This window comes from Brassica napus, chromosome C9, assembly GCF_020379485.1.
Source record: "Brassica napus cultivar Da-Ae chromosome C9, Da-Ae, whole genome shotgun sequence".
In the NCBI taxonomy this organism is placed as follows: Eukaryota; Viridiplantae; Streptophyta; class Magnoliopsida; order Brassicales; family Brassicaceae; genus Brassica; species Brassica napus.
In genome coordinates this window covers 48,340,103-48,366,303 of record NC_063452.1, presented here as the reverse complement: position 1 = coordinate 48,366,303, position 26,201 = coordinate 48,340,103, and the positions used below count along the sequence as shown (strand labels likewise).

At 40.0% G+C, this 26,201-nt stretch overlaps 3 protein-coding genes and 1 non-coding gene across 4 annotated transcripts; 3 read left to right on the top strand and 1 right to left on the bottom strand.

The window, feature by feature from the left end:
* On the top strand, positions 1–20,830 carry LOC125593001. The gene is made up of 2 exons (XM_048768811.1): positions 1–6,669; positions 18,966–20,830. The coding sequence occupies exon 2, from the start codon at positions 19,007–19,009 to the stop codon at positions 20,765–20,767; it is 1,761 nt and encodes a 586-aa protein (XP_048624768.1). The 5' UTR covers positions 1–6,669; positions 18,966–19,006; the 3' UTR covers positions 20,768–20,830.
* On the bottom strand, positions 9,097–11,547 carry LOC125593002. The gene is made up of 2 exons (XM_048768812.1): positions 11,312–11,547; positions 9,097–10,818 (listed from the first exon to the last, which is right to left on the bottom strand). The coding sequence occupies exon 2, from the start codon at positions 10,813–10,815 to the stop codon at positions 9,328–9,330; it is 1,488 nt and encodes a 495-aa protein (XP_048624769.1). The 5' UTR covers positions 10,816–10,818; positions 11,312–11,547; the 3' UTR covers positions 9,097–9,327.
* Positions 16,750–16,856, top strand: LOC125593634. Its single transcript, XR_007329534.1, has one exon. It is a non-coding gene; the product is annotated as a small nucleolar RNA R71 (small nucleolar RNA).
* A 235-nt stretch (positions 20,831–21,065) lies between the features above and the next one.
* Positions 21,066–24,652, top strand: LOC106417447. The gene is made up of 4 exons (XM_048768057.1): positions 21,066–21,329; positions 21,408–22,721; positions 22,944–24,325; positions 24,529–24,652. Exons 1-4 carry the CDS (start codon positions 21,066–21,068, stop codon positions 24,650–24,652), a joined length of 3,084 nt encoding a protein of 1,027 aa, XP_048624014.1.
* Positions 24,653–26,201: the final 1,549 nt, after the last annotated feature.

The window sequence follows — 26,201 nt, the reverse complement described above, 5'->3', positions numbered from 1 at the left end:
TATAAAAAAAATTCTAGTGATTTTTATTTACGGGATCATAACATAAATGTTTTTTTTCTGTCATCCATAACATAAATGCATAAGACATAATTTAGTGATGTATAAGACATAATTTAGTGATTTTTATTTACGGGGTCATAACATAAATGTATAAGAAATAATTTTGTGGATTATTAAAATCTTTCCTTACAACATTTACTGTTGGCCCGAAGAAACTTTGAAATGAGTCGAGAGTGGGATGCTATGTTTTTTTTTCTTGATTTTTTAAATAAAAAGGGTGCAACAAAGAGTTTTTTTGGGATCATCTATCCTAGTACTACTTTTACTCAAGCATGTTTAACTACGGAGTTGTGACGGGATCTGATGCATTAGTGGAGGTATGATAGTGGGATGCTGTGTTGTTTCAATATCGTTGAAAAAGTGATTTTTTGTAAAGAGATAAAATTGACTCCATAGCTTAAAACCAAAAATAATTGATCGGTTTTGGTGACCTGTGAAACTTTTTTTGTTTGACAAAGTTACCTGTCAAACTTGATACTTAAGAAGAAGAAGACTTTATATCATGTGAGTTATTACTATAGAAAAATATAAAATCTATCTCTAACACAAAACTTTGTTTAGCTATAAGCAAAAAAATTAGGGAAATTAGAGCCTATAGCAACGAAAAAAGGATAATTAGCAGAGTAGCTATTTTACCTAATACACGAATACACCATGCATCTTATATATAATAATATTACTATGCCTTTTTACACAACCGGTAAAACCTGTAAACAAAAAAAAACTAAAGTAATAATACTTACCTAACACACATACATCGTGGCCTTTGGAGAATCACATACTGAGTTGTTTCTTCTCCATTTTTTATCCACATTAACCACCAAAACCATTTCTGGAGTAGATTTGCCTAGGAGATGCCCATCTGCAACGGCTCGCTTGGCTACTGACGGAAAGCTTTGCGCATCTGAAATCTATGGAGTCGCCGACAACGTAAACGGCACCGCCGCAAGGTTCGTCAACTCTTTCTTCAATCGCCTTAATCTCTTCGGTTTACGAGGCGGTTACATGTACTATTCCCATGGATGTCGTCAGTTACATATATCTTTTTTGCTGTGATTGTTCTTCAATCGATCGGAGAAGATGAACTTTTTTTGTAACATTGTATTCTATACTATTTTATGCGTATGAAATAGAAATGTAAAACAATATGTATTATGAATGTTTTATTCATGTTATGTAATGTGAAATAGTATGTTACTATACTTATTAATAAATAAAGTTTTATTTTGTTCACCAATATGTACTATACTATGTATTTTGTTCCATTCTATTTGCGTTTAGGGTTTAGTGATTAAGATTTAGGGTTTAGTATTTGGAAGGTATGGTTGAGGTTTAATAGTGCCCCTATCGTGTATCGTTCCATTTGATGATTAACAAAGAAAGTGGTATTTTGTTCACCAATATGTACTATACTATGTATTTTGTTCCATTCTATTTGGGTTTAGGGTTTATATTTGGGTTTAAGGTTTATATTTAGGTAAGAGTTTAGTGATTAGAGTCTAGAGTTTAGTATTTATAAGGTGAGAGAGTATGGTTTGGGTCAACATTAACTTTTTCTTTGCAATCATAGACATTCCATAAATTCACTAATATGTGTTATGTTATTTTCTTTGTTCCATTCTATACGGATGTTTGCTTTATATTTGAGTTTATGGTTTATATTTAGATTTATGGTAAACTGATTAGAATTTAGGGCTTAAGGGACATGGTAAGATTGGGATTTGGATATGTTTAGTATTAATGAGTTGTAGGTGGAGTTATAATCTTATACTACTTCGTTGATATGGAATAAAACACTCATGCATATGTTTGTGGTCAACAAAAGTATACGTGGATGGTTCCTCTTTCTTTTATTTGGAATAGTTTTAAAGTGCTCTTGACCTTATATTTTATTGGCCACGTTATTCACTCCAACACAATTACCTGATACCTACAAAGAAAAATGACATAACCAGACGTTTTATGGCATAAATGTCAGAAATTATATTATGTCAAAATCAATGACATTCACCTAATTTGTATTCAAAACATGGCTAGTTCACAGATAAGCCCAAAAAATTATTTAATTTATTTTACAATACATTTGCAATGGTAACTTTATTAAAAAAATTGCAATGGTATTAGATTAGAGCTTTCGGACCTTTTGAATGATGCTAATAGATTTCGAATGAAATTTAACAATTAATAAACACCCTCCTCCGTTTCAGAAAGATGTATGTTTTAAGTTTTTCATATTTATTAAAAAAAACATATCAAATTTTAGTTACCAATACATTATTTTTCGTTATCAACTATTCCCCACAACTTTTAACCAATAATTTTTTTATAAACACTATTATGTTTTTTTGAAGTTTACAATTTACAATTAATTTATGCATTGAAAATGTAAAACATATATCTTTTTGAAACAAATTTTGTTTGTCTAAATGAATCTTTTTGAAACGGATGGAGTACACTAGAATCTATAAATTAATAACAGTACATTTTCATTAAGTTTTAGAATATACTTAAACCAATAATGATAGAGTTTAATAATTATAATAATAAAAAAATTCAATTCCACTCACTTCTCTTAGTCTGTGCGCTTATGTTTTTGTAGAGTTGACCGATTAAAACAAATAAACTTTACATAAATAATTTGTCAAATAAATTATGGTAAATTAACTTGCCAATTTTTTTATAATAGCAATTGCAACTACTAAATTTATAACATTTTAACTATATTTTAAAGTCATACTCTTGTCTCGCTGGTGATATAATGTGCAGCTGATGAGGTTATTAGATCAAAGATTTCATAGAAAAAGTGAATGGCTGATTGTGTACCAAATTCTAACTTTAGAAGAACACACTAAGATTTGACACGCACATACGGAGGTGCAAGGAACAAAGAATTTTTTTTTCCATATAGATCAGACACGGATAAACGAAAGTGATCTTCGGAGAATCGGTCCATCTGATCACAACTTAGTTTAGTTAGATGGATAGTTGACAAAAAAAAACATACACTAAGAATTGTTCCAGATTTATTTTTTAAAAGTAGTCTTTATGAGAAAAACTATTCACAACCAATGAGAAGTTCCGAACCAACGAGCTAAGGGCATCTCCAATGATACACACTAATTTTTTTTATATATTTCACTTTAAAATAGAGTAATTCTAGTATAGAGTGAGATTTGCTCTAGTGGTTCACTATATAATAGAATTACTTTATAATAGAGTGAAATATAGCGTAGTGCTATTTTTTACTCCAAATATAGAATTAAAAAACACCATTATTTTATATTTCACTTTATTTTAGAATGATATATAGAAAAAAATATTGTGTATCATTCGAAATTATATAAGAACAATAAAAATCTGACCCGGTCCCATTTGACTATATGACTCAAGGAACCCATAATGTCAAATGCCTTCTCATGACCAACTCAACTATGCTCAGAAACTTAGTCACGCGCAAGCAACCTGATTCGGCTCTAAACATGCCAAATGCTAAACATGCCTAGTAAGTCAACTAGCGAAGCCTCTAAAATCGTGCAAGTATTTATCCTTGTGTGGATTCATTCAAACCTTAATTTGTGTTCACAAAGGTATTTTCACCTTTGTATGATGAATTTTAATCCATTCAAACTCGTTGCCTTTGAATCCGTGTAAACTAACAAATGTGAAATCCGATCTTATGTCAGTGGCGATGGTCAAAGTTGATTTAGTTCTACAATAATTGAAAACAGATTATTAAATTTAGTTCGACACAAGGGTCTTATCGGGGTTTAACGTTAATAGGTTGCACATATTAACAATTTTTTAGTTTTTTAGTTTTTTTTTCTAGCTCAAAATTAACTGATTTAACTTCAATTCTTTTTTTTTTGAAAAAGATTAAACTTCAAATTTGGTACTATTACTTTTCAAATTAACTTTTAAATGATAACTATTTTCATAAATACTTTAAGTTTATTATGAAAAAAACAAAATTAACTTTCATAAATTATTTATAAATGTTTAAGAATTATATATATAAATTTATAAACCTAATCTCACCCTCTAAATATTAAACCTTATATAAATAATTACTAAATCTTAAACCGAAATGTTAGAATATTTTCTGTTGAATGTATTTTTTGAAATATATTATCAAACTTAGTGTATTTTATTTTTAACCAATTTCTCACAAATAAAGTGATTATGAATGAACTGATTCATGACTTTTATATATTATTCTAGTTCCATCAAATCTCTGATATATCCTTTCGAAATAATAACTTTTCTGCTTTACTTTTTTTTTGGCTCAACAATTACAATTTCATTTCACTAATGCATTGGTACAAAGATTTTAGACCTCAAAAGAGATTCTACCACATAAACAATAATGCAGTCTAGCAACACCCTGAAACACTCATTTGGATCAAGCGTAATCTGACGTACATCATTGCTTTTTCAACCACAATGGGATGAAACAGCTCCACGACACGAAGCGATTCATCCCTTATACCTCTAAATTCTACCACTAATAAACAAGATACAAAGTTTTTTCTTCACTTTCGGTTTATCATAACAAAAGAATTCCAATTACAGCTCATAGCAATTGATACCAAAAGATAGGAGTGAAAATACTTGACAACTGCATCACCACCACAATGGTGCTTATTCTCAGTCCAGATAATCCGAGAGTGAAGGAAAAAACATGCATTGCATCTTGCGGGTGAATGGCAATCTTCATAGCGACAATCTGTAACCAATGCTTCCAGACTCCACTTGATCGGCCAACCACCAAAAGGCGGGTTGAGATTTTGGCACCAGCCACGTTCGAGCTTGTATCCCGCCACACCGAAGACGAGGCAAATCTACCGAGTCTGACTATCATCCAACTGCGAATGATCTGCCTCAAAACGCGAAAACTACTAAGACCACAAGCACTTCCGTTGACCAAGCGAAAGCCTTGAGTCACTTCACGCCCTATCTCTGAGAACCAGAGAAACAACCTCTTCTGCATGAAGCAATCTTGCCGCTGTTGAAACTCCGTTTGTCTGACTAGAGCTTCTTCCTTCTAGCCTCCTGACGAACCATAAATGATCCTTCCTGGTTGCCAAAAGCAAGGAAACAAGCGCCTCTAGAGCCCATCGAGTCAACACACGTTCACCGTTTTGTCACGGGACACTCCTCTGAAAGTATTAATCTTCAAAGTCTACTTAGGCTAGAGGATGAAAGAAGCACCACCATAGCTCGGACCTGCTCCACACACCACAACTCATGCCTCTCTTCTTACGAATATGAGCAACAAGCCAACCCTTCAGTCCAACTTCCAGATCTGCAAGAACATGGAAAAATAAAGGTGCCACGCGCCGCCACATAGATGTTGGGAGTTAACTCTCAAAGGTAAGATGAGCATCAGACTCATCCAACAAAACCCTATACGCCGACTCTTCCAAGAAACTATCTCCTCCCACGACTCCCTGCCGTTCGAAAGATCTGCCGTCAACATGTCTAGCCACACTCCACGCGGTCAGAGCAGAACTAGGAGCTTCAATCGGATCTTAGAAGAGTTTGAGGAGAGCAAAAGAAAACAAGGAGAGGGAGTAGAGAAACCTCTGGCGCCGGGAAAGGGCTCCAACCGTCGGGGACGCCGCGTTAGGGTTAGGGTTGTTCGAAGGAGAAGGTTACCTTTTTCTGCTCTACTTTGATTTGAACTTATTGGAACATATTATATATAAACCCCAAAAATATTATTTAAACCAATTAATAATTATTTGTAAGTCTCATTGGTCCATTGGTTTGATTAAAGGTTCATTAATGTTTTTATATCAGGAGGTTTAAGTTTCGATCCATAGAGAATGCAGAATTATGTGAATTAATGGAGAAAATGCTTACAAGAAGTCTGCAGCGTGAATCGCATAGGACCGCTCAGGTAATGCAGTTAAGCGTGAATCCTCGTAAAGCATGTAAAATTATCGGCTGTAGAATCATTTATAATATTTCTCATAATTTGTAATAACATAATTATCAGCGTTAATAAAAACAATTAATAACTAGACATTTGAAGCCTGGCGGTGAAGTTGGATGACATGTTATTTACGATTAATATCATTTATAATATTTCTCATAATTTATATACGATGTTAGGTTAAGTTTCACAGATTTTTAATTAAAAAAAATCATATAAAATTAACTTTTAGATGACATGTTATTTACGAAATATACCACCACTAGGCCTGAGCATTTTAACCTGGATCCGAAGGGTAGACTCATTGTACCAGAAAGGAAACCCTAGCCGCTCTTTATTGGCGACTGTGATGGCGATTTTGAGATCCGTATGATCACACTGTCGTTCCGACTCACCCTGATCTGCGACGGCTGTATATCAGGCACAAGGGAGACTACCGCACACTCCTTGTCTCTCGCTCCCTCCTGCAGAACCGGCGACGTAGTTTGGGTGGCTTGTTCCTCACGAATCTTCACATACTAACGGCGATCGTCTCTGTTTTTGGTTTCTGTGGATCTTACCGACGATCTTGGTTGGATCAATATCATACACTCCTCGGTGTTTTAGAGCTACCTTATACGGCTCGATCAGGTTATCACCATACACTCATCGGTGTGTGTACCTATCCTCGACGGTTTGTGATGTGTCGAGTTTTAACCCGATTATCTAACTGCAAGTGCACAGTAAAGTACGCAGTAGTAATGCGGGATCGAATCCACAGGGACCGATGATCACACGTAGAGTTGCAGACAAGTTAATAGCTACAGCGAACGAAGAAATATTTTTGATGTTTTTTTTATTTAATTTTCTTTAGTGTCACAAAACATAAACAAGCTGTAAAAAGATGATTTAAACGATTTGAAAACTATTTTAAAACAAACGTTGGGCATTGGGAATTCTCAGGGATTTCTTTTTAATCAAGATACAATTAATGGCAGACACAGGGATATATTAAGAACCGTCTAGAACTCAAACACGATATTAGAATTAACCTACTTCCGTAGCGCTAATTCTCTATGTTATAGAAATCTCCACACTAACTTCCGCTGAGTTTCAATTTCTAAACAAGCATTAAGAACAGGTTCAATATGTTCACAAAGCGCAATAACATCAACTTCCGAGGGTTAAGGACACTTTGCTCATCTAAAGTATTTTCGGAAGTTCAAACAATCACTTTCGGTGCATCAAACAATCTGATATCATGAACTAAGTGATCAATTCAGTTCAAGCAGTAAGAAATCCATTAGATGAAGAACCAAAACGTAATCCCTTAGTCTACACACGTTTTATGAATCAAAACATCAAGAAATCCCCTATGAGAACCCCTAAACCCAACTAGATGACTACTCACACATAACTAAGCAAGAACAACACGATTTTGATGAAGAAAACATGATAAGATTGTATTAAAACAGAGTAAAGGTTCAGAATATCTTCTCCAAATGGTTTTGAGATGAACTCCTTTACAAATCTTCACAAATCACACAAAACAAGTTACAAAACTCTCAAATCTCTCTCAAGAACTTGTAAATCTCCTTCTTGGTCGTCTCTGGTCTTTTCTGAGTCCCAAAAGTCGAGTTCTTTTTTCCATTATTGAGGAGAGTGGGTAAAAAGGAGTGAAAAGCTCGTTGGTGCGTGTGGAGCCCGTAGAGCGTGGGATCGGTCGATCCACATGGACCGGATCGGTCGATCTAGTGCATGAAACCGTAGCGACAAGTTCTGCTTTTCTTCTTAGCTCTGGATCGGTCGATCCACAGACAATGGATCGGTCGATCTATTTCCTGTGCGATCAATACTTCTCATTCGGTCCATTGTTCGGTCCATCTTGCTTCTGAATAAATCCCGAATGTGTTCTTTTCTTGCAAGCTATCTAGTAACCTGCATATTACACTTAAGAACACCAAAACGCATCAAATAGACCAAAACATTAATTAAAACCGACCATTTAATTGCTCCAAAACGAGTTTAAAACCGTTAAAAACACGGAATATCAACTCCCCCAGACTTGAATCTTTGCTTGTCCTCAAGTAAAGAGGATTAAAATTTGGGAGCTCACTAACCCTCAGTAGACCTTACCTTGTGATTTCGCTAACCACTTAAATCAGAGACTGTCAAGGCATTCATTCCAAATCCCCACCAAGACCGCGCAAACCTTTCCATATTTCAGACCTGCAAGTCTCAGTTTCAAGTAATCAACTCTTTACATTCATTAAAAAGGGCGTGACCTTTCCACCAAAGATATCTCCATCAGGTATAACGGGCTCGGTGTTTGGGAGGCTGTTTTAGTGTTTAATTAGGTGAGGCTCAAGTATTTGTGGGTATCAGTGATAACAAAAAATGCAAAACATTATGCAAAATCGCTGGAGAAACCGAGTATATTGATAACCACGTTTTCGAACTGCTCAAGTCTCAAACGATCAAAACCCAACAAATCTCAAACTCTAACCCCAAATTTAAACAACGCATCATCTCTGGTACACAAAATAAAAATAAAATGTCTAAATCAAATCTACTGAATGAGATATAAACATGAACTCTTTTTTTTTTTTTTTTTTTTTTTTTTTATATTTCAGAACGAAAACTTATACAAACCAAAATCGAATATATACACTGCGATGCAATCACACACTTACAACACCCAATTTTTCTATTTACACCTCTAGACACACAGGTCCGTGTCTAACCACCTAAATGTTCCGATCCTACCTAAGCAGTCGGATGAACCATGTCTACCCTAATCTCTCCATTGTTTTTGCACATGTATGCACATATGATCAGTGTGTAAGAATGCATGGAGATGAAATAAAAGGGTAAGGTGTAGGTGTGGTACCAAACTATTGATGAGTCTGGCCATTCAGGATTATTAAAGAGTGGTAAAATGTGGTAAAGAAAATCCTGAATGTGTATATGGTGTACCGTTTCCTGATGTTGATTCCTGGTCAAAAGAAATTAAATTCATTAATGGTCAAAAATAGTTGAGTCGATTACAATTCACCGAGACTTGATAAAAGATTTAAGGAGAGGTTGTTTGGTCAAGTGGTTCCTCGGTTTGTCTGCGCTAACAGTCCTGAAAAATGGCCAATATGAAATGTAATGCACAACACACAAGGAAATAGTCTAATAATCATCACAGGGTCTGATAAAAATACGTAGAGAGTTTTTTAAAACACAAGCAAATCCGATAAACTAAGAAAATAAAAGAAATAATAGCAATATGGTACATAAGTAGCATCCTCCCCCAGACTTACTTCACACCGTCTCGGTGTGAAAATAATTCCAAGAGAGATTACCGATCAGGCGTTGCGGTCAGTGCGCCTCTTCGAGCGCCTCTCCAATGCTCCATCATCATCAGAGTCCTCCGCTGCCTCAGGTCCAGCAGCGGTGTCGTGAGCGCCTGAGTCGTCATCGCTATCTCCAGAAACAGCTGGCTGTGATGCGCATCCCTTCTTAATGTTGCAGATTCCCTTCCACATCTTCAGCAGTATGGAGTTGTTGGTTTGATGGCTCTTGATGGACCAAGCGTTGATCTCAGCAGCGGATGCAGTAGCGGGAGGTGCTGGTGGCAGCATATACGGAGTGAAATCCGTGGGGAAAAGACTTTCCTCATCTTCAGGCTCCTCCTCTATATCATCATGTGGTGCCTGCTGGTGTGTCGATGATGATGCGACTCCTTTCTTCTTCAGTGTCGCGGGTCTGGCGCAGAGAAATGCAGGCGGTGGTAGAAATATGAGAGCACCTGGATCAGTCAGCTCGGTGATGGCGGTATAGGGTAGTTTGACAAATTGCTCTCTCCCTTGTGGGTCATGGAACTGGTAGATATGAGGGGCTGACTTGTCGATGCTACCTCGCCAAGGGCCGGTGAGGTAGTGGCTGCTAATGAGTGCTCTCATGTCGAAAAAGTTCTGATGCATCCCCTTCTTATCCACCACTCTGTCCAAAGGTGGAAGAAACACTCCACATTGCCTTAAGATCCGTGTGATAACCGCTCCAAACCCACATCTCTTCGTGTCTGAAACTTTGAAGTACGCAAGCTTCTCCGCGATCACAGCTCCTATGTTTATGTCCTTCCCGCTAACATAGGTAATGTCTGCGCCCTGAGGCCATAGGTGTCCAGCCCCGATGAACAGAAGAGCTAGCTCATCTTTTGTCACTGCAGCGGGTTCTGTCTTTCCATAGATAACACTGCTGATCACTCTCACTGCATATCGCAGAACAGGGCTACGAATTCTAGCTTGCTTGGCCTCTCGAGAGATGAAGTTTCCTGAAGCGATGAATTTCCAGAAATCATTGTGTTCCGGGAAGTCAGGAACACAAGATTGACGTCCTTTCCCGAACCCAAAGACGTCGCACAGTTGAAAGATGGTCATGGAGTGGAACTGCCTGTTCACAATGAAGGAGAACATTGCCTTATCAGCTACCGGGTTGTCCTCGTCAGGATGGTAGAGGCGGGCTGATGCGAGGAACTGCCTGGTCAAATCAGCATAGCAATCACAGTGAAGATCGAAGATGTTCCCCAGGCCAATCTTCTCGAACAAGGATTCAATATCCTCGGTTATCCCCAATGCATCTGTAGTGTCTCTGTGAGCGAAGCGCGACGGACATATTTCCACTCCCCTCATCTGCTCGTAGAAATCATCATCATGTATATCCCACTGCTGGGTTATCTCTCGATTCGCAGGATGAGACCTATCCGTCTTTCGGAAATTGCCCCTTGTGCTGAGCCTAGCAGTCTGTACCGAGGAACTCCCACGCTCACCCTGCTTCTTCTGTCTCTTAGGCATTATCTGCAAAATTAATTCATCAAAACCCAAGTAAGAGACAAATAGAAAAACACTCTTATAAAATCAATTCTGATCAATCCCCTAAACATGTAAAAATTTAGCACACATCTCTTCTCAAAACTCAAGATAACACATCACACTCCATTCCAATTTTCGTTTTTCAATTAAACTCCAAAATTAAAATTTTTATTTTTCAGTTCCAAATTCATAATTGCTTAAAGAAATCATGCTGCAAAGTGTTAATCATCATGAATATTCAAGCATTTCATTCAAACAATTAGAATTTCAGTTTTAATTTGAACTTTTATCAACATTATGACCATTGGAAATTATTTCTCTAAAATCTCAATTCAACCCACGAAATTGGCAATCAAGGTAACCCATGAGTATAATCATCACAAATAAACCATCCTAGATGCCATTCCATTTAGAATTCGGAGATTCCCCAACATCAAACCCTAGGGCGATTTTAGATTCCAAAATTAGAGAGTCATACCTGTGTCTTGATGAAAACTGATGGTAGAAACGGATAGAGCTTGAAAAACTAATGAGTTTAGCACCAAGAATTACAAAAATCGGATGAGAGATGATGGAAATCGAATTTGGTGTTCTTGAGAGGTTTGAGAGAGTTTGAGAGGAGAGGAAGATGAAATGATATGTGTTTTGATTGATATTTTCGCGAGTTGGGTGTTTTGTGGGTGTTTTCCGGTTTAAATTAAGTGAAATCAAACCGGGCAATACTTACCTTAGATCGACCGATCCTACGCGTATGGATCGACCGATCTTATCCTGAGATCGACCGTTCTGTTTCTTTAGGATCGATCGATCTCTGCCTGATCGTGATACATGCCTGAAAATCATCTAAAAACACAACCAAAAATCAATTCACACAAGAAAACATAATCACAAAAGAGAAAGAAAATCAAACCATGTGGGTTGCCTCCCACTCAGCGCTTGTTTAAAGTCGCGAGCCTGACTATTTTGTTGTCCTTAGGCGAGATCAGGTTCCGATAAAGGAATGTTGGTTCCTTCTTCGGGTTTTGCATCTGTGAAGTAAGGTTTTAGCCTCTGCCCATTGACTGTGAACTTCCTCCCATTCTCTTCCAAGACAACAGCTCCATAAGGTCTAACCTCTGTGATGGTGAAAGGTCCGGACCAACGAGACTTAAGCTTTCCAGGAAATAGCTTGAGTCTAGAGTTGAACAGAAGGACTTTGTCTCCAGCAGCGAAGTCTCTCGGGATTATCTTTCTGTCATGCCACGCCTTAGTTCTTTCCTTGTAGATTTTGGTGTTCTCATAGGCGTTCAACCGAATCTCGTCCAGCTCGTTCAACTGAACCATCCTCCTTTCTGCAGCGGTTTTAATGTCGAAGTTCATCAACTTCGTTGCCCAAAAACCACTGTACTCCAATTCCACAGGTAGGTGACAAGACTTTCCATAGACCAGATTAAAAGGAGTGGTGCCCAAGGGAGTCTTGTAGGCGGTTCTATACGCCCATAAGGCGTCATCAAGCTTCACAGCCCAGTCTTTCCTTGTTTTGCCTACAGCCTTCTCCAAAATCCCCTTGATTTCTCGGTTCGATATTTCAACCTGCCCACTTGTCTGAGGATGATAAGGTGTAGCTACCTTATGCTTTACTCCATGTTTCTTCAGCAGTTTATCGAACGTCTTGTTGATGAAGTGAGAGCCTCCATCACTAATAACCACTCTCGGGATCCCGAATCTTGGAAAAATGACTGTCTTGAACATTTTCTTGACAACACTAGAGTCATTTGTCTTGCTGGCTACTGCTTCCACCCACTTGGAGACATAATCAACCGCAACCAGGATGTACTCATTTCCATAAGAAGATGGGAAAGGGCCCATAAAATCAATTCCCCATACATCAAAAACTTCAACTTCAAGGATGAAATTTTGGGGCATCTCATTTCTCTTACTGATGTTGCCCTTCCGCTGACATGCATCACACTTTGAGACAAACTCATGGGCGTCTCTGAAAAGTGTAGGCCACCAGTAACCAGCCTGCAGGACCTTAGAAACCGTCTTGAATGTTGCAAAATGGCCTGCGTATTCTGAACTGTGGCAGTGGAAAAGAATCCCTTGCATCTCATTCTCCAGAACACATCTCCTGAATAAACCATCTGAGCATCTCTTGTAGAGGAAGGGATCATCCCAGTAGTAGTGGTTCACATCTCTCATGAACTTCTTCCTCTCATACCCCTTCAGGTTCGGTGGTTCAATTCCAGCACATAGGTAGTTTGCAAAGTCTGCAAACCATGGGAGATCATCCTGAATTTGTCTCATGACACAGCAATCAGCCTGATCCAAATACTCATCCTCCAGCAAGGTGATCACATAGACATTCTCCTCGGGTAATGTATCATCCAGTGGTGTTTCAGCTTCCACTCTCATTCGGGAAAGATGATCTGCCACTCCATTTTCTGCTCCTCTCTTGTCTCTGATCTCAATATCAAACTCCTGTAGCAGTAAGATCCACCTTAAGAGTCTCGGTTTAGCATCTTTTTTCGTCATCAGGTACTTCAAGGCTGCATGATCTGTGTGCACAATTACTTTCGAGCCCACCAAATAGGACCTGAACTTCTCGAAAGCATAAACTACTGCCAGCAACTCCTTCTCAGTGGTAGCATACTTGATTTGAGCATCATCAAGCGTTCGGCTGGCATAATAGATCACATGGAGTTTCTTGTCTTTTCTCTGCCCCAAAACAGCTCCAATCGCGTAATCACTTGCGTCACACATTATTTCAAATGGCAAGTCCCAATCTGGTGGCTGCACAATGGGAGCACTGACTAGAGACTTCTTGAGAATCTGAAACGCAGCGAGGCAGTCAGCATCAAAAAAAACTTCGCTTCTTTGCACAGCAGACGGGTGAGTGGCCTCGCTATCATAGAGAAGTCTTTGATAAACCTCCTGTAGAAACCGGCATGTCCCAGAAAACTCCGAATATCCCTCACTGTCCTAGGAGGCTGTAGGCTGGTCATAACTTCAATCTTTGCTTTGTCAACCTCGATACCCTGCTCTGATATCCTGTGACCCAAAACAATGCCATCTTTCACCATGAAATGGCACTTCTCCCAATTTAGCACCAAGTTCTTCTCCTCACATCTTTCCAGCACCTTGCACAGATTAGCAAGGCAGTCGGTAAATGAAGAACCGTAGACTGAGAAATCGTCCATAAAAACCTCCATAATGTCCTCAATAAGATCAGTAAAGATCGACATCATGCATCTCTGGAAAGTGGCAGGAGCATTGCACAATCCGAAGGGCATTCTCCTGTAGGCAAAAGTACCGTATGGACAGGTGAATGTTGTCTTCTCTTGGTCCTCTGGATGAATGGGTATCTGAAAGAACCCGGAGTAGCCATCGAGAAAACAGTAGTAGGGGTGGTTGGCTAGTCTTTCCAGCATCTGGTCAATGAAAGGAAGTGGGAAGTGGTCCTTCCTTGTGGCTGAGTTTAGCTTCCTGTAGTCAATGCACATCCTATGCCCTGTGACTGTTCTGGTAGGAATCAGCTCAGCCTTCTCATTTGTGATGACAGTGATGCCACCCTTCTTAGGAACCACATGAACCGGGCTCACCCAAGTGCTGTCTGAAATTGGGTAGATCACCCCTGCACTCAACAGCTTTAGAATCTCCTTTTTCACAACTTCCATCAGTTTGGGATTCAGTCTTCGCTGGTGCTCTATGGACGTCTTTGACTCATCCTCCAAGTGAATCTTGTGCATGCAAAGATCTGGAGAAATACCTGTAATATCATCCAAAGAGTACCCCAATGCTTTTCTATACTTTCGCAATTTTGAAAGAAGCAAAGCGGTCTCCACATTATTCAGGTTAGCACAAATAATAACAGGATATGTGGAATTCGGTCCCAAGAATGCATACCTCAGCCCAGCTGGGAGGGCTTTAAGTTCCACCTTTGGAGCATTCTCCTCACTCCAATCTGGTTGGGAGGATGACGGTTTGACGGTTTTATCGGTGCCTGAGTCTTCAAGGCTGACATAGGCGACATGCTTCTCAATCGGTGAGGCTGAATCCAAAATCTCAGAAAATCCAACCACTTCTTGGTTCATGAACCCGAACTCACTCTCCCTTTGGGTCAATGCGACTTGTAGAGGATCATCAGTGTGCAACTCTTCATCCATTTCCTCCACCAGTTCAGTCAATGTATCAACCCAGAAAGTCTGTCCATCAATAGTCGGATTTTTCAGCACCTTCTCCACATTGTATCTCATCGCCATGTCTCCTAGACGTAAGTCTATATGCCCATTCTGTACATCAATCATGGCTCCAGCAGTAGCTAAAAACGGTCTGCCCAAAATGAGAGGATCTTTAGGTTCCTCTTCCAGCTCCAGAACTACAAAATCGGTAAGCACATATCCCTTTCCAACACCAACAGGGATGTTTTCTAGTACACCGACTGGTCTTCGCACTGATCGGTCAGCAAGGACCAAGGAGATCCTTGTAGGTTTGTAGTTCGTCATGCCTAGCCTCTCAGAGACAGAGAAAGGCATTAGGCTCACTCCTGAACCCAGATCGCAGAGACTCCTCTCAAAGGTAAGTGATCCAATGCGGCATGGTAGAACAAATGCTCCGGGATCTTCACGCTTTTTAGGCATGACATTTTGTAGAACTGCGCTACATTCCTCATTGAGCATCAACACACCACGCTCTAGGCTCATCTTATCGGTAAGAATCTCCTTCATGTACCTTTTAAGAGAAGGTACCATCTTCACCGCTTCAACGAATGGCAATCTCACATGTAACTCCCCAACAAGGTTCTTTAGCTTCTCGTACTCACGTTCTTTGATCTTCTGCCTTGGTCTGGATGGGTATGGAGCCTTAGGAACATAAGCAGGAGGCGCCACATACACCTCTTCAGGTTCAGAGGAATTTGGCTTCGTTGACACGGGATCGGTCGATCCACATGGACCGGATCGGTCGATCTCCGTCCCCTTGGATCGGTCGATCTGTTCCTGAGATCGGTCGATCTTTTTCTTATTCGATCCCTCAATCGTTTTTCCACTCCTAAGTGTTACAGCATTCACAAACTCCTTGGGATTCGTCTCTGACTTCCCTGGTAGAAATCCAGGTGCTGTTCTGCTGCTGGAGGCGGTTTGAGCAACTTGCTTTTCCAAAACTTTCAAATGGGTGTTCAAAGCTTCAAACTTCCCATTAAGCTCTCCATACATGTTATCCACCTTGGTGTTTATCTCTGCAGTGCTATTCTTCTGACCTTCTAGCACCATTTGCAGCATCTTCTTAATTTCGTTATCCTGAGAAGACTGTGACGAAGAGGCATTCCCTTGATTCTGGTAGTTGTTGTACTGCTGCCTTTGCTGAAATCCTGAGTTGCCCGAGTTGTTCCCCTGATATTGATTTCTGTTCTGATATCCTTGGTTGAACACACTCTGGTTCTGATTCTGGTTCTGCCTGTTTCCTGCCTGAGGGTAGGACTGATGTTGTGGATTCTCCACATTGTTGCTCCGGTAAGACAGATTATTTTGCTGATTTTGACTCCATCCAAGGTTCTGATTGTAGCCTCTGTTGTAGTTTCCTTGACCACCAATGTAGTTCACATCAGCTTGCATATCATCTGAATCATCACCAACAGTTTCTTGTGAGGAACGATAGCCTTGCTCCTCCACAAATTTCACAGATTTCTGATCTCTCTTGAGAAGCATCTCAATCTTGGCATTCAGCTCATCTATCTTCTTGGATTCATAACCAACACCCTTCTGGCTGGTGTCAAACCTTGACTTGCGGTTTGCTTTGCTGGATGACAGGTTGTTCAGCAAGGTGTAAGCTTCTTCAACAGTCTTGGTCATGAAATCACCATTACTTGCTGTGTCCATGGCATCTTGACTCTCTTCATGAACTCCATTATAGAAAATGTTCAGCAAGCTCACATCAGTGTAACCATGGTGAGGGCAGTCCTGTGTGTACTCCTTGAAACGCTCCCAAGCCTCATGAAAGCTTTCTGAATCAAGCTGCTGAAAGCTTCCAATTCTGCTTCTCAGATATGTGGACCTTGACTTGGTGAAGAAATGCTGTAGAAAAGCAGCTCTTGTCTCTTCCCATGTAGTAAGAGATCCTGGAGGGATGGACTTTAACCATCTGATAGCTTTATCAGCTAAGGAAAACGGGAACAACCTGCATTTCAAAGCGCCTTGAGGAACTCCATTATGTCTGCTGGTGTCACAGACTCGCTCAAAATGCTCCAAGTGATACATCGGGTCCTCAGACGGGTTTCCATGAAACGGATTTTTCTCCACCAAATTAATGAGACCAGTCTTGATCTCAAAGTCTCTTCTCTCAATGGGAGGTGGGCGAATCCCAGAACGATCGGCATAGAATGCATCTGGTGTATCATAATGTGCAAGCGTCATCCTAGGCATGCCATAGTCTCCAGCCTGTTGTCTTGCAGCTACACCAGCCTGCTGATTATCACCAGCATTGTTGCCTTCTCGTTCATCTACAGGAATTGGATTTTGCGGGTTGTCCTGAAACTGGTCTTCTTGGTGTTCAGCCATTTCAACCTCTTCAGCGGACTCAAGTCTTTTCTTTTTCACTTGTCTCTCTAGGCGGCCGAGCTCTAACTCCAAAGGTATTAAATTCGATGATCCTTTGCTTCTAGTATGAAATCCGCTCATTCACCTGAAAACACAAACAGAAAGAGAAAGACAGAAACATTAGACAAAATAAAAATGCTATAGTCTTAAACTGATCATTAACTCTAGGGTGACCAAATGGTCCCCGGCAACGGCGCCAAAAACTTGATGTGTCGAGTTTTAACCCGATTATCTAACTGCAAGTGCACAGTAAAGTACGCAGTAGTAATGCGGGATCGAATCCACAGGGACCGATGATCACACGTAGAGTTGCAGACAAGTTAATAGCTACAGCGAACGAAGATATATTTTTGATGTTTTTTTTATTTAATTTTCTTTAGTGTCACAAAACATAAACAAGCTGTAAAAAGATGATTTAAACGATTTGAAAACTATTTTAAAACAAACGTTGGGCATTGGGAATTCTCAGGGATTTCTTTTTAATCAAGATACAATTAATGGCAGACACAGGGATATATTAAGAACCGTCTAGAACTCAAACACGATATTAGAATTAACCTACTTCCGTAGCGCTAATTCTCTATGTTATAGAAATCTCCACACTAACTTCCGCTGAGTTTCAATTTCTAAACAAGCATTAAGAACAGGTTCAATATGTTCACAAAGCGCAATAACATCAACTTCCGAGGGTTAAGGACACTTTGCTCATCTAAAGTATTTTCGGAAGTTCAAACAATCACTTTCGGTGCATCAAACAATCTGATATCATGAACTAAGTGATCAATTCAGTTCAAGCAGTAAGAAATCCATTAGATGAAGAACCAAAACGTAATCCCTTAGTCTACACACGTTTTATGAATCAAAACATCAAGAAATCCCCTATGAGAACCCCTAAACCCAACTAGATGACTACTCACACATAACTAAGCAAGAACAACACGATTTTGATGAAGAAAACATGATAAGATTGTATTAAAACAGAGTAAAGGTTCAGAATATCTTCTCCAAATGGTTTTGAGATGAACTCCTTTACAAATCTTCACAAATCACACAAAACAAGTTACAAAACTCTCAAATCTCTCTCAAGAACTTGTAAATCTCCTTCTTGGTCGTCTCTGGTCTTTTCTGAGTCCCAAAAGTCGAGTTCTTTTTTCCATTATTGAGGGGAGTGGGTAAGACGGAGTGAAAAGCTCGTTGGTGCGTGTGGAGCCCGTAGAGCGTGGGATCGGTCGATCCACATGGACTGGATCGGTCGATCTAGTGCATGAAACCGTAGCGACAAGTTCTGCTTTTCTTCTTAGCTCTGGATTGGTCGATCCACAGGCAATAGATCGGTCGATCTATGTCCTGTGCGATCAATACTTCTCATTCGGTCCATTGTTCGGTCCATCTTGCTTCTGAATAAATCCCGAATGCGTTCTTTTCTTGCAAGCTATCTAGTAACCTGCATATTACACTTAAGAACACCAAAACGCATCAAATAGACCAAAACATTAATTAAAACCGACCATTTAATTGCTCCAAAACGAGTTTAAAACCGTTAAAAACACGGAATATCAGTTTGAACCTTTGCTCAGTCTTCTCTGATCTCATCTCATTGGATGGGATCGTTAACCCATAATCGATCGGCTTACTACACGGATATGAAAGGGAAGGCAATCCTTTATGAGGACGACGATGAACCGATCAAGCTTGTGGATCGCGAGAGATCTTTCGTCATCAAGGAGTTTCACATGACTCTAATAGGAAAGATCCTTAATCCAAAGAAACAGAATGTGGAGAAGCTGCTACAAAAGATGCCGTCCAAATGGGGACTGTCTGAGCGAATTACAGCAAATGATATTGGAAATAGAAAGTTCTTGTTCAACTTTATGAATGAGGAAGACCTGAACTTTGTCCTTAGACAAGGTCCTTTCCATTTTAACTTCTGTATGTTTGTATTGGTTCGCTGGGAACCGATAGTACATGATGATTACCCATGGATTGTGCCTTTTTGGGTTCAGCTCGTTGGCTTCCCATTACATCTATGGACTGATGGCAATCTTCGAAACATTGGAGGACGAATTGGGCACGTTGATACGTTGGAGCTAGCTGAGGGTCGTATGCTCATTGATATTGACTCTCGCAAGCCTCTGAAGTTCTCAAGGAAGGTGGAATACAAAGGAGACGAAGTGACTCTCGAGATCAAATATGATAAGTTGTTTAAACACTGTACAACTTGCGGTATGCTTTCTCATGAGAAGGAATACTGCCCAACTACTGATGTTAGATCACGGATTCAGCCTATGGAACGGCGTGATGTCTTCTCGCGAGTGCAGGCGCCCCAGGAACAGATGGCTCGTCACCATCTGGGCCGTCATGCGCAGGCAACAAGTCATCACTCTTCGCATAATTCGATGGAGAGGGATCGGTCTCTTGCTCACAACTCTAACAATCAGACACCGAGGTATAATGATCGTTACCATAATAACGGAAATAATGCGGATGATAGTGGTAATCAACGCGAGTCACGTGGGCTGCAATCACGTACTGATAATCGTTGGCACGGAAACAATGGAAGGAGTGGTCATGCAGACCGAATCATCCGAGATGAGCTCTCGAGAGGCTCTCGCTATGGAGGGTCTCGGAGTGGTTTGGGTCCTTATGACCGTCCACAGGCCACAAGATGGAGAGCAAAACCCAGGCCAACGGACAAGGATAAAGGTTGGACTGATAAGGGCAAGGATGATGAAGCTGCTCGGGCGAATGTTTCTTATGGACAATCGTCTCGGGGATTGGCTCTTGTAATACACAATCCCGAGAACAAGGAAAGTAGTGGGCCTCAAGGTACAAAGAAGATAGCAAGTGCTATTGTTACACCCTCGCGACTGGACCGTCCTATGGAGGACAATGTGACTGTCAGGAATAAAGGTGAAACTAGGGCTTTAGCTTTCTCTCCATCAGGTGGACAGGATCCTACTACTGCTGATGATCAGATCATTGGGGCATTAAGTGATATGGAATTGGTGGAACAATCGAATGACGGCATGGAAGAGGAAACAGAAGGAGATGACCTATTAGGTGTCGAGCTCATGGAAATGGAAGGCAATAATTTTCATGATGATACCGCGGCCAAGGGAGCTAGAGAAGACATGAGGGCCACGAGGGCCAAGAAACATGGAAGCAAACGTAATGCCCCTTTGGGCATTAAGCATAGGAAGTTTGAGATCCTTCGTAGGGGGTCTCCAAGTAAGCGCTTAACGTCTTCTCGATCACACGTCGAGGGGGGTGATAAGCAACGAAGTAGACATGCAACAACAGTGGTACCGGCGACTAAACATGATGGTTTGATGAGTTCCAAAAACTCATCCAAACATTATTAATGAGGACAATCAGTTGGAACTGTAGAGGGATAGGGAACGACCTCACAGTTCGACGCCTTACGGAGATGTGTCAGAAACATCGCCCAGGACTTGTGTTCCTTTCTGAGACGAAGAACAGAAGGCCGCTGTTGCAAAACATTCATGCCGACTTAGGATTTGATCATAGTTTACTGTTGATCCACTTGGACTCAGCGGAGGTTTAGCTTTATTTTTTATGGATGAATTTCAAGTTAATGTTTTATTTTCAAATAACAGAATGATTGACATTGAGGCAGTCATTGATGGAATAAAAGTGTTTATGACGTTTGTTTATGGTGACCCTGTTTTGGAACGAAGAGATCAAGTTTGGGAACGTCTTACGCGTTTCTCAACAACTAGAACTGGACCTTGGTTCATGATAGGAGATTTTAATGAGATTTTGGGTCATAATGAAAAGGAAGGAGGGAGACAACGTTCTGATAGCTCTTTCCTACCTTTTAAGCAAATGCTTAAAGATTGTGGGATGCTGGAGTTTCCTTTTACAGGGAACATGCTTTCATGGGTAGAGAAGAAAGCAGGACGTGTAATTGTTCGATGTCGTCTAGACAAAGCAGAATGAAATGCTGATTGGCATGAGAAGTTCACACATTCTAATGTGAAGTACATGAGACTATGGGGATCAGACCATCGGCCGATTCTCGCAGATATACTCACAAAGCCAACGAGGAGATCAAAAAAATTTAGATTCGACAGAAGATGGCTAGACAATGAAGAATTAAGGCAAGTCATTCTGGAGGGATGGAAATCTCCTGATCTTCCCCCCGATGCGACTATAATGGAACATATCTCCAGCTGCCGAAAAGCCTTAAGTGAGTGGAGGAAGCAACATAATATTAACTCGGCGAAGCTAGTGGAGGAGTTAAAGGAGAAAGTTGAGGGCTTATACGCAGACGATGGTGCGACGACTGAGGAAATTGCTGCAGCGCTGAAGGAACTCACTGATGCTCTTAAAGCAGAAGAAATGTTCTGGAAACAGAAGAGTAGAGTGCTTTGGCTAAGAGAGGGTGATAAAAACACAAAATTCTTCCATGCCTTAACGAAGCAAAGAAGAGCAAGGAACAAAATCACGCAGCTTATGGATGTAAATGGTAACATAGTTGAGGATGAGGAAGGACTGGTAGCCATTGCTACCAGCTACTTTCGGCAAATCTTCGAGTCTTCTATTCCAGAAGACATTGAAGAGGCGATATCTGAAGTTCCTGCGATGATCACAGGATCAATGAATGATAGCCTCACAGCTCCTGTTTCTGAATGGGAGGTTAAATTAGCTCTCTTTGCCATGCATCCAGATAAGGCGCCGGGACCGGATGGGATGACTGCAATTTTTTACCAACAGTTTTGGGATATAGTCAAGGAGGATTTAACTCTTATGGTGAATAAATTCCTTCTTGATGGACATATAGCCAATGGTCTGAATGATACAAACATATGTCTTATCCCAAAAACAACTAAGCCTAATAATATTGCTCAGTTCAGACCCATAAGTTTGTGTAATGTTAGCTACAAGATCGTCTCTAAGGTTTTATACCAGAGACTAAAGAAAGTCTTGCCAGGATTGATATCAGAAACTCAGTCAGCCTTTGTTGCTGGAAGACAGATTTCAGATAATATCATGATAGCTCAAGAAATGTTTCATGCCCTAAGAACCAAACCGAGTGGACGTAATAAGAGGATGGCCATCAAGACAGATATGAGTAAGGCATATGATAGGATGGAATGGTTGTTTATCGAAGCTGTGATGCGAAAGATGAGATTCTCTGAAACATGGATCACTTGGATTATGAGGTGCATTACGTCGGTTAAATATAAAGTTCTTATGAACGGGCATCCAAGAGGGAATATTGTCCCAGGTAGAGGTTTGCGTCAAGGAGATCCTTTGTCTCCTTTCATTTTTATTCTGTGCACCCAAGCGCTCGTTAGCCTTCTCAATCATGCAGAGAACCAAGGGAAGATAACGGGGATGCGCGTTACACGCGCATGTCCTTCGGTATCCCACCTTCTCTTTGCTGATGATAGCATTTTCTTCTGTAAGGCGGAGCCCCGTGAATGTGAAGAAGTAATGAAAGTAGTCAGGACATATGGTAAAGCATCTGGACAGTGCATAAAATTTGACAAGTCTTCTTTACTCTTTGGTAAGAGGATTAATGCAGCCACCCGGCAAGAGATTAAAGACACACTTGGCATACACAATGATGGAGGGATGGGAAAGTACTTGGGAATCCCAGAGGATATTAGTGGCTCTAAATGTAAACTATTTGCATTTCTAAAAGATAATCTGATGCATCGAGTCAATGGTTGGACTGGTAGGTGGCTCTCTAAAGGGGGAAAGGAAGTAATGATCAAATCCATTTTACTCGCTCTTCCGACATACGTTATGTCGACGTTTCTGCTCCCATTGGAGATCTGTGAAAACCTCGCTAGTGCCATTGCACAATTTTGGTGGAGCTCGAATCCACCAAAAAGAGGAATACACTGGGCGAAATGGGAAAAGGTTTGTTTACCAAAAGAAGAGGGCGGGATAGGATTCCGATTGATTCATGAGTTCAATCTAGCACAACTAGCGAAGCAACTATGGAGGCTGGTCCAATACCCTAATTCACTGGTTGCCCGGGTCTTAAGGGGGAGATATTATAGGACGACCTCGCCATCAAGAGCGACCTCTAGTAGCAGCCCATCATATGTGTGGACAAGCATCTCCGCCGCAAGGAAGCTTCTACTGCTAGGGATCAGACATAAGATTCATTCTGGTTATGACGTCAGGGTGTGGGAGGATCCGTGGATTCCAACGACACCTGCTAGACCAGCTAGACCTGTAGCGCCTGTAATGCACTTAAATATGAGAGTCGGTGACATCATTAACCTGGAATCAAGGGAATGGGATGCAGGATTACTAGATAATTATGTCCATCCTGAGGATATACCACTCATTTGCAGTATGGCCATAAGCTCTACTCATCGCCGTGATACTTTCTGCTGGAACTACATGAGGAATGGACAATACACAGTCAAATCTGGATACTGGATTGCTCAAAATCTATTGAAGCAAGAAGAGGAAAAAGAAATATTGGAGCCAAGTATCACTAAACTCCAGGCCTTTGCTTGGAAGTTGCAAGCGCCAAGGAAGATGTGTCATCTTGTATGGCAATTGATAACGGGTCAGGTAGCAGTAACGAGGAATCTAGCAAGGCGTAATATGAGGTGCGATAATTATTGCCCAAGGTGTGGGGAAATAGAGGAATCTGTAACCCATGCAATATTTGAATGCCCTCCAGCATTGCAAGTATGGTCTTTATCGGCAACTCCTACAAGTCCAGGTATATTCCCAGTGGCAAGCGTCTACACAAACATGGACTATCTTTTCTGGAGGAAAAATAATATCATTGCACCAGATCGAGACAGGGATCCTTATCCCTGGATAATATGGTATATTTGGAAGGCTCGTAATGATAAGCTTTTCAGGGGTATAAACAGAGATCCTTTGGAACTCGTTCGATATGCAGAGAGTGAATGCCAAGCCTGGTTTAATGCAAATGAGATGATACGGCCACAAGTACAGGACAGTAATAATGAGGAAAACCAAGTCTTAAGCTTGGGTAATATATGTCTACTTGACGGATCCTGGAAAGCTTCTGAACGCTTTAGTGGATGTGGATGGGTCTGGATGGATAGTAGAGAGAGCATACAACTTATGGGAACACGAAATTTCACTCGATGTGAATCAGCGTTGCATTCGGAGGTAGAAGCGCTGCGATGGGCGATGGAGAATATGCTTCAACACTCGCTTCAACACTCGCCGTGCCAGAGCTTTGGAACAGACTGCAAGGAGCTGATTGCAATGCTAAATGACCCCCAGGAGTGGCCAAGCTTTGCGACAGAACTGGAGAAGATAGAGACGTTGAAGAATTGTTTTCCGGACTTCAAAATCAACCATGTGCCAAGAGTGCGCAATCAGCTATCTGATTTTTTAGCTAAGACTGCTAGAAACTTTCGTAGGGAGTTACTTTTCATTGGTTGTACTATTCCGGTCTGGTTACCCAGACCACCTCAAGCTTGAGTAATAGAATGGCCGTTTGACGTCAAAAAAAAAAAAAAAAAAAAACCTGGATCCGAAGATCCGAACCGGAACCGACCCGGAACCGGATCGAAAATTTACAAGTACTTTTTGGGTCTAAATGTTTTTTATCCGAAAGAACCGGAACCAAAAAAGAACCGACCCAAATAGACCCGGATCCGAAAAGAACCGATCCGAATTGACCCGACCCGATAAGAACCGATTTGTACCCGACTTAAAAACATGTATATTTAAAACTATGATGTTTTTGTGTTATATTTTATATATATTATTTTATGATTTACTTAAAATATCTTTTGTTAACAACATTTGTTATTATTTTTTAACATTTTTAAAGTAATATAAAGCTTTAAAATGTAAAATTTAGAGTTTTAAAATATTTTATTTTAATTATTAATAGTTTCATTTAAGTTGTTTTGTAAAATTTTAGATATATATGACAAATATTCAACTAAAGTTGATGGAATTGGGTATATCATGTCCTTTTCAGATCCTAAATACCTGAACCCGACCCGGACCCTATATGGACACGAAAAATTACGAGTATTTTATGAGTATTTTAATTATAGACCCGAACCAACCCGGACCCGAGAAGAACCGACCCAAACCCGAACCGAAAATTTCTAAGTACCTATTGGATCTAAATATTTAGGACCCGAAAAGACCCAGACCCGAAAAGAACCGGCCCGAATCCGACCCGAAGACCCGAACACCTATGCCTAACCACCACTACAAAAAAAATGATTGAATTGTATCACTTAAAATGTATCAGTTATGTAAATGATCTTATATTAAATTACTTATTTAAAAATGACACAAATATCAAAATTAGTTTGTATAAGTGATATTAATATTAACTAATTTAACATCAGTTCAATAAATTGATATAATTTTTATTAAATTGTATCATTTTAAAATAAGTGATGTTATTATTATATAAAGTTACGTCATTTAGATAATTGATACATATATTTTATTGGTTAACATCATTTATTACAATGATTCAAGATTTACATCAGTAATAAACTGATACTAACAAAAATTAGGTTACTATATATTCTTTTAGATTTTTTTAACAAAATTTGCATCACTTAAAATATTTATTTTAAATAAAATTTAGTGTTTTAAAAACAACCTAAAATTACGAGATGTGGTTACTATTTTCATGGCTTTAGTTAGTTTTTAACTTTAATTTATTTTCCCCCATGTTCTTCTTAACTGTTTCACCATAAGAACTAAGAAGGCATATTATTTTCGATCTGTCATTCATTCCTCCGTCCTTCTTCTTATCTATCTCTTAACTTTTTTTATCATCTTAAACAA

Bases quoted from the DNA above. Each gene is read 5' to 3' on its own strand.
- LOC125593001 (XM_048768811.1), top strand. From the start codon at position 19,007: ATGGGATCGTTAACCCATAATCGATCGGCTTACTACACGGATATGAAA.
- LOC125593002 (XM_048768812.1), bottom strand. From the start codon at position 10,815: ATGCCTAAGAGACAGAAGAAGCAGGGTGAGCGTGGGAGTTCCTCGGTA.
- LOC106417447 (XM_048768057.1), top strand. From the start codon at position 21,066: ATGACGTTTGTTTATGGTGACCCTGTTTTGGAACGAAGAGATCAAGTT. The intron at 22,722-22,943 runs GTTAGCCTTCTC...CTCTTTGGTAAG, and splicing joins TTCTGTGCACCCAAGCGCTC to AGGATTAATGCAGCCACCCG. The intron at 24,326-24,528 runs GTTTAATGCAAA...GATGTGAATCAG, and splicing joins GAGAGTGAATGCCAAGCCTG to CGTTGCATTCGGAGGTAGAA.